At 42.1% G+C, this 8,169-nt stretch overlaps 2 protein-coding genes across 2 annotated transcripts; one reads left to right on the top strand and one right to left on the bottom strand.

Moving 5' to 3' along the window:
* The first annotated feature begins 371 nt into the window (after window positions 1-371).
* On the top strand, window positions 372-6,549 carry rpf1 (ribosome production factor 1 homolog). The gene is made up of 9 exons (XM_041934943.1): window positions 372-708; window positions 2,153-2,209; window positions 2,350-2,430; window positions 2,513-2,608; window positions 3,078-3,231; window positions 4,455-4,537; window positions 4,770-4,951; window positions 5,080-5,206; window positions 5,772-6,549. The coding sequence occupies exons 1-9, from the start codon at window positions 445-447 to the stop codon at window positions 5,811-5,813; spliced, it is 1,086 nt and encodes a 361-aa protein (XP_041790877.1). The 5' UTR covers window positions 372-444; the 3' UTR covers window positions 5,814-6,549.
* LOC121605149 (guanine nucleotide-binding protein G(I)/G(S)/G(O) subunit gamma-5) lies at window positions 6,455-8,134 on the bottom strand. The gene is made up of 3 exons (XM_041934944.1): window positions 7,929-8,134; window positions 7,596-7,747; window positions 6,455-6,749 (listed from the first exon to the last, which is right to left on the bottom strand). Exons 1-2 carry the CDS (start codon window positions 8,007-8,009, stop codon window positions 7,622-7,624), a joined length of 207 nt encoding a protein of 68 aa, XP_041790878.1. The 5' UTR covers window positions 8,010-8,134; the 3' UTR covers window positions 6,455-6,749; window positions 7,596-7,621.
* Between the last annotated feature and the right edge of the window lie 35 nt (window positions 8,135-8,169).

Here is an 8,169-nt window from a genome sequence, read left to right on the forward strand (position 1 = left end):
TCACAAAACACAACCTTTCAGATTACGGAAAAGCACAGACAACACTTGTTTGTGATTGGACAGAACCCAAGTCGATGACGACAATTCAGTGTCATTTCCTGTTCACTTCGTTTCTGTTGGTTTGCGTACAAGAAATAACACTGTGTTTTCTGAAATGTCACCATATTCAGGACCATTGTACAAACATTCAACAGATATAACAATAAGCAAAAAATAGTTTCTATAAACACTTTCACCTCTATTTAAATTCCAAACTTTTCCTGTAGTTAGTTAAATTAAAGCGGGCAGCTCCGCTCTTTCTCCTCCTCACCACTAGGTGTCCCCACATTTTTACTAACTACCACAACTCAGTCACTTCCTGTCTCCAGCCGTGAACACACGAACAGACAGCCACCGTCGCACACGTGAGAAGTAAAATCAACCAAAACAGACCGCTGACACAAGATGGACATCACGGAGGTTCCCGTGAGTCAGGACATCACAGGTAAGAAGAAGAAGAAGAATAAGAAGCCAAAGAAGAAGAGTGTGAATCAGGAGGGTAATGGAGAAGGCAGCGGAGTTTTGAAGACGGAGCAGAAGATGGAGAAGAGCGAGCCAGCGGGGGCAGCAGCAGGAGCAGCCTTTCCTCCGACCTTCAGTGTGTCCGAAATCAAGAATAAACAGCGAAGACACCTCATGTTCATGAAACTCAAGCAGGAGAAAAGAAAGGTAAAGAGAGATATGTACACGAGGTAGCGCTGTCGTTAGCACTTAGCTAACTAGCTAAAACGAATGCTGCATACAGCCCTGTACTAAATCCTGTTTTCATGTAAGTGATAATGTTCAGGTCTGGTTCAAATTGTTTGCTCAGACGTGTTGATTCAATTTTTTGAGGCTTGTTTGATCTGTACTGTGTTATACTGAGAGTGTCTCTGGTGTTATAATGTTTTGTGATCCTGGTGGAAGGTAACATCACTCAAACACTGTCCTTCAGTGCAAATCTGAGGTACTTTTACTGCACTGCAATTCAGAGGAAAATACTGTACATCTCATTCCACGATATTTATCTAGAAATTACTGCTTACCTTGCAGATTTTGATTGATACATTTCAAATACATATGATCCACATATAAAATCATTATCGATTGATCTTATCTTTACGTTTTCGATTGATTGCAGAGTCCATAACACACCAGATGTTTTAAAATGCCTGTCACTACTAACCCGAGCCCATGCTGACATCTTCAAATTGCTTGTTTTGTCTGTCCAACAGTCTAAAACCCAACGGTGTTCAATTTACAATCACATAAGAATGAGACGAGCAGAAAAGCCTCACATTTGAGAAGCTGGAACCAAAGAATATTTTGGATTTTTGCTTGATAAGTTTAACACTTAATCAGTTATCAATGTTGTTGCAGATTAGTTTCATGTCAAACGACTAATCAGTGTCTCAGCTGATGGTTGGAGCTCTACGTCGTTTCTAGTATTTACAGTCAGCTCCACCTCAATCAGCTGTGACATCAAAATGCTGCTCATATGTTAACGCATTAGTCATCATATTCTAATGATATGATAAAGTATAGCAACACTCTGAAGGGGGCTACTCTACACATATGTGTACTTTAAATTTTGATACTTTAAGTACATTTTGCTGGTAATGCTTGTGTACTTATATGTGCCTGAGTAGTTTTACTGAGCACGATTGCTACCTTCACCTCAGTAAAAGATAAGAGTACTACTTCCACCACTGAGCTTCATAATAAATGGGGTGGTGAAAATATTAAAAACGCCTCACTGCATATAACTACAGACTTCATGAAGGTAGGACTTATTGTAGGCTGTTGTGTTAGACTACTGTAGATCCAGCGAGGTGTACTAATAAACTGAAAACTGGGTGTATAGATTTTTTTTCTCGAACCACTGATTAAACATTTACTGTATAATGTGCCAAAAAACAACAAATGCCTTCCCGTGTTACCAGAGCTTTCTGTAAGTAGAGCTGTGAACCCTCCTGATACTAACCTGTAACCAGGAATAGTTTTGTAGTTTTACATCACTGCCGATCCATTTTTTTTTAAACAAATGAGTGATTAATTCATCAATTTATGTAAGTTAGAGCCACAGTCCTCGTGGAAAGTCAGTGTTCATATTTTCTCCGTTTTCACATTTCAGCAAAAGATGCAGCTGAAGAAAAAGAAGAAAAAAGAAAGAGAAGCTTTAGGTGATAAGGTGAGTTTTCTGTTTTCTGTGTTGCCATTTTAAGTCAAAGACTACATTTTATCATGTGGCCTCTTAGATACTTTTTACCATTAAAACGTGTAAACATTAAATTGGGCAGTCATTCTTTCGTTATTCTGTCCCCAATGTAGGCGCCACCAAAGGAGGTCCCAAAGACGATAGAAAACCAGAGGGTGTACGACGAGACAACAGTTGACCCAGAAGACGAAGAGGTGTGGACCAAGTTTGGCTGAGCTTGTTCAGAAGACTTCAGGTTACATTTCGTACATTTATGTGTTTTCCTGTCATCTGCAGGTTGCATTTGATGAAGGAACCGATGAGTTTTCTGCCTACTTCAATGGGCTGACAAACCCCAAAGTGCTCATCACGACATCAGACAGACCAAGAGGGGTGAGTGGCCGCTGCTTGGCTTAATATGTCTTTTTATGACTTGTTTTATCACTTTATTGAGGTTGCGCAAATATGACACTTTAATATCGACTGTCAGCAAACATGCCCCTGAGGAAACTGCTTTTGATCTTTTCAATTTCTAAAAGTTATACAGTCTGAATTCGATCAGAGGATGAGACTGTGTTCTTTCTTTTAGCCACACTTTGTGATTTGACCTGACTTGGCAGTCCTTGTATAAAAAAAACTTGAACCTTTCTGGATTTAGAAAAAAATATATAGTTTTTGTCTTAATCTGCTTTGCATACCAATGTAAGGTTTGCAAGTTGTCATAACACACACTGAGACTGTTTGACAGTCCATGTGTGTGATTGACATTTTATAGGCACCGTGTGAATTGTCCTGAGGTGGGAAATTTCACACAACAGCGTCTGTTCGGCACATTGATTGTTCTCCGATGCATGTCTTGTAGAGGACGGTGAGGTTTTGTGAGCAGCTGGCCACGGTAATCCCAAACGCCCACGTGTACTACAGAAGGGGTTTGGCCCTGAAGAGGGTCGTTCCTCAGTGCATCTCCAGGAACTTCACCTACCTCTTGGTCATCAACGAGGATCGCAAAGTGCCCAGTATCCTTGAAGGTAGATGTGTCAGGAGGATCGTACGTGATGCTCAAAACTGATTTCTGCTATCCAGTTTCTCACAATTGGGAATTCTGTTTAATCAAATCCATGTAATTTTACTGAGCTTTAAATCTTAACACCTTCAGAGACCGCTTTTATCAGATGGAAGCTCAATGATGAATATGAAAATTGCAATAAGAAACTAAATACATGAAATGGCTGTAAGGCTGTAGTCAACCAAAGAAACGTTACTGTACGTTATTATTGTTTTTTTTTTATCCCATTACTGACAAAATTAATTTAAAGGACCAGTGTGTATGATTTAGTGGCATGTAACGGTGAGGTTGCAGATTGTGACTGTATAGTCCTGCACCTCACCTCTCTCATTCCAAGCATGTAGGAGAACCTACTGTGGCTGCGAAAGGTGCTCCCTGGAGCCAGTGTTTGGTTTGTCCCATCTGAGCTCCTGTAGAAACATGGTGGTGCAACATGGCAGAGTCTGTGGAGGAGGACTGGAGGACATAATGTGGATCTCATTTCTCAAAAATGTCGTTTTCTCGATCCTCGCTCGAACCGGAAGATAACACCCATAGGGTACATCCCATTTCTCAAAATTGCATCCTTGTTTCCCTCACTTGCATCTTTTCCTTGCGTCTTAGTCCCTCCCACCGGGGATGCATGAGAGGAAGCAAGGAAACCACGCAAGGAGAGAGGAAACGAGGAAATATGTTTTAGGAGAATTGAGACGTCCTTTCCTCTGAAGCGTCACGTGAAGCGACGTCTGTTTCTGATGACGCGACACAGCTGGATCTGCTGCATTTACCGTTATATTCACACCCCCACCACCCCCCGCCCTCGATATATTTATATTTTATACTTATATTTACATTATTAAAAAAAGTCTCCAGCACTAGCAAATAAATATGAAACACTTTTATTAACGGACATGAGAATTAATGAGTTCATTCTTGGCTGGATGCTTCTTCCCGAACAGGTGGTCATTCATTCAATTCCTGTCAAGCAAACAGGAAGACATGTGCAGACCGGAGCTGCTCCAGTGAGCAAGCTGAGCTGTTTCAATCCAGTGGATTAAGAAGTGCTTTTCCCCTTAAAAATTACACCAGCGATTGTCTGACCAGAAGGTGTCAGCCCTAAATGGCTTTACACTGGCAAACTTTGACTAGATGAGCTGTGTTTTTAATGTCCGCTACCTTAACCGTGACTTAAAGATGGAATGGTTCTCTGTCATCTACCCGACGGGCCGACGGCACACTTCAAGGTCAGCAGCGTTAAACTGCGGAAGGAGATGAAGGCAAGTTGATAAATCCAAACTCTTTTTTCCCCGTGTTTGTTCTGATTAAATGAGAAATGTGGCATACCATGCAAATAATAATGGGTTCACTGTTTAGAGCATCAACCTAAGCTGACTTTAGCAGGAGGTCATGTACGTGATGTGTAAAGCCTTTCTTAGCTCAAAGAGTGAGAAGCATCCCTGAGCCTGGCTGTGTGATCCCATCATAACTGTGAATGTTTTCTCTCTGCAGAGACGAGGCAAAGATCCAACTGAACACTCCCCAGAGGTGATCCTCAACAACTTCACCACACGTCTGGGCCACAGCATCGGCCGGCTGTTCGCTGCTCTCTTTCCACAAGACCCCCAGTTTGTGGGTCGACAGGTCGCCACCTTCCACAACCAGAGAGACTTCATCTTTTTCAGGTTCCACAGGTGAGTATTTTACCTGTGAACTCAAGGACACAAGGCCTTGTAATGTAATCCTCCCTGTTCAGAAGCTCTTCAGGAAGGTTTTCCTTAAAGTTAGAAGACTAAATAAACAACTTTGTTGCATCTTCAAGGTACATCTTCAAGAATGAGAAGAAAGTTGGTATTCAAGAGCTGGGACCGCGCTTCACCCTCAAACTCCGCTCTCTACAGAAAGGCACCTTTGACTCAAAGTATGGAGAGTACGAGTGGGTCCTGAAGGTGAGTCTCTCAGCATTTGGTGTTTTATTTGAGATGCCTGAAGGGCTGTGGTGGTGGAACTAATGGAGTTAATGTCAGCACTCTGTTTGTGGTCATTTATTTCGGGCTATGTAAAACAGTGCACAGTGTATTGATGTTATTTGTGGTAGACACGTTGTCATGGAGCCCATTGCATTTCTCAACTGTGCCCATGATTCATCCTACTCTGCCTCTGATTGGCCCAGGTTACGCTCACACATGCGGCGATGAAATTTGCCTTTTCACTCCGCATTGAGTCAGCTCCGGTGAACTTTGATACGAATTTTGCCTCAGCAGGTGATCTGCCTGCATTCATGCATGTGTGACCTCACCCTTACCGATCTCGCTTCTAAACCTAACAAGCCAAACCAACGAAGGCAACCAATCAGAGGCAGAGTAGGGCGGATCTTGCCAAGAAAAGCAGTGAGATTGCAGTAAATGATAGCAATGCACTTGAGCGACATGTTAAAAGTACTTTTTTAAATGTGACAAGTGACATCCAAGTCTTTTCCTGTAAAGCTAACAGCAATTCTTTTTTTGTTTCCAGCGTCATGACATGGATTCTTGCAGACGAAAGTTCCAGCTTTGAATGCAAAATAACAGCCAGCTTTTGTGGTCAGACGAGGACAACCATGTCTATTATCCAAGATATTACTGCTGTTTGTGGCTTTGCACAAATGGACTTGAAAGTGGATATGCAGATTCTTGAGGACGACCAGTGGCAACAAAACATGATTTGGGTTCAGCATCGATGACTGGATTCTGTGGTATCACATCCCTGTAGATTCACCCTCACCTTGGAAATGACCTCTATAAAGCTGCTTCTGCAATGCGTTCTGGTGGCCAAGTGTGGGACAGGAGCCTGTAGCTTATGGCAGAGTCTTTAACCCTCTGTTTGTTGAGAGATGTGCAGGCTGATCAGTGTCAAATTTGTTTTCACATTCTGTATGAATGTAGCCCGAAATTAATTGGAAAGTCCTTGTGAGCCTGCCCTGGTCCGTCTGCTGTGCATGCAGTTATACATACGTTAACACTAGTCTGTGCAAATAAGAATAGTGAATTCTGGACAGTGTGTGGAAATGGGTAAGTTCTTCAGGTTGTGTTGTTACAGTGCAGCTCCTTTTGTATGTGACAGGACTTTCAAAATAATTATGGATGGCACATCAATCACCTTTCCCAGATTTCTAAATGTGTAAATATTTACCTTTTAATAAAACATGTAGGCGGACGTTTAAAATGTGGGAATACCATTTATTTATTAAAGTCAGGCATGAAAAATGTACAATTCAAAAAGGCACATGTGTGTTGATATGAGTTAGTTACTTCTATGCAAGAAGGTTAAGACGTTTACTGTGCCACAAAAGCACCTGGAAATGTTTCTGTGTGAGATCTTACAAAAGGCAAAAGTAAAAAACTTGTTAAGTTAGTTTGCTTGTCCCCAAGTTCCCGAACACTCCTGAGACGATTCTAGTCCACAGCGCAGGTCCTGAAGCCAGGTTCCACAAGGCACCACAATGTTCAAAACCTGTGGAGATGTTACATGGATTAGTTGGATTTCACGTCATATTAGAGTTTAATTTAACATTTATGACCTCTTACATGCTGCTTAAAGTGGATCTGTGTGATAAATTAGATTTTTAGATTAGATTTTTCCAGGTACTGCAAACTGTGGCTGTAAACTGATACACAAGTTTTTACTTTGATCCAATGCCATTATCAAGTATTGACAACATGCATTGATACAAAAGCAGGTGCAGAACAGGTTAAGCTTTTCAGACATGCCTATCCTCAACTTTTTTTTTTCCATAACCCCATAATGATGGTTGTAATATGTTGCTAATTGGAGAGTTAACCTAGAAAACTAACATTTCTAACTCCAAAATGGTCAAATATTGATTAAATATAAACTGCCAGACTCTTGAGAGCAACCTATACAAGTTCTTGTTATGCAGGGGAAAATTGTTGAATCCTATATAACCACATTTAAACTCTGGCCAAGATGCTGTTTCCAGATACCACGGCAGGCAGATTTACAGGGAGATGCGTACGAAATTTGCAACTGGTGCAAAGCTGACAAATGTAATGATTATGTGCCCAGTGCGGACAAGAGTGGGGTTTAAGGCTATTAGAGAGACAATCGAGAGCTTGTGCGTTTAAAACTGAAGTCGAAACGGATAGTAGATCCATATAAAGGTGCATCTCTACCTGGGATTCTTCACAGTTCAACATTGTAGTGTCCCTCTGCGCTTCAGTCAATGAGGTGTTCAGAGGTGTCGGAATCGATAGTTGTGATTGAGAACAGGTGTGAAAGCGGTGTCTGCACTGAAAGTCAACGGCGCTTATTGTGCGGAGTGTCTGCTGTGGTACTCACGGAGGCAGAGGGTCGGTCAGTCGGTGCTATAGGAAGGAGCAAACCTTCTGCGGTCTGAACGGGTTGTTGCTGGACGACATGCCGGTGAGCAGGGGGTCCTGCATGGCGTTCTGAAGGCAGAACTGCTGCAGGTCCGCCGCGGCCTGGGACACCTGTGGGAAACCGGAGTCCAGGAAAATTAGCTGCTGTAATGTAACTAACTACTTCTGTAACTTAAATGAAGAGCGAGTAGATTGGTTGACACTAAAAGCAAAAAAGAAAACGGCAACAAATGAGACAACACACGCCCCAACAGCTGAACACTGAAGTTAGCACAGAGATCTTGATCGTTACCTTAACTCTGTTTATGCCGGCTTCAAGGCGCAACTGTTGGACGATTTTCTTCATAGCTACGATGCTGGATGATCCCGACATGGTTGAGAATTTGAGGCGACGAATATACAAGTTTTTTATATATATATAATTCGCTGTTGTTAGCTAGCTTGCTAACTACTTCTTCCTCATCACCGAGTTTCCGGTTTTTTAAGGGAGTGTCCGCCGTTGTGCCTTCAGGGGATGCTGGGAGGAGGGACAT

The sequence above is a fragment of the Chelmon rostratus genome, chromosome 4 (assembly GCF_017976325.1).
Source record: "Chelmon rostratus isolate fCheRos1 chromosome 4, fCheRos1.pri, whole genome shotgun sequence".
Lineage (NCBI taxonomy): Eukaryota > Metazoa > Chordata > Actinopteri > Chaetodontiformes > Chaetodontidae > Chelmon > Chelmon rostratus.

Coding starts and splice junctions, on each gene's coding strand:
- rpf1 (XM_041934943.1), top strand. CDS start 445: ATGGACATCACGGAGGTTCCCGTGAGTCAGGACATCACAGGTAAGAAG. Junction 2,609..3,077: donor CATCAGACAGACCAAGAGGG/GTGAGTGGCCGC, acceptor CATGTCTTGTAG/AGGACGGTGAGGTTTTGTGA. Junction 4,538..4,769: donor AACTGCGGAAGGAGATGAAG/GCAAGTTGATAA, acceptor TTCTCTCTGCAG/AGACGAGGCAAAGATCCAAC.
- LOC121605149 (XM_041934944.1), bottom strand. CDS start 8,009: ATGTCGGGATCATCCAGCATCGTAGCTATGAAGAAAATCGTCCAACAG. Junction 7,748..7,928: donor CCGGCATAAACAGAGTTAAG/GTAACGATCAAG, acceptor GGTTTCCCACAG/GTGTCCCAGGCCGCGGCGGA.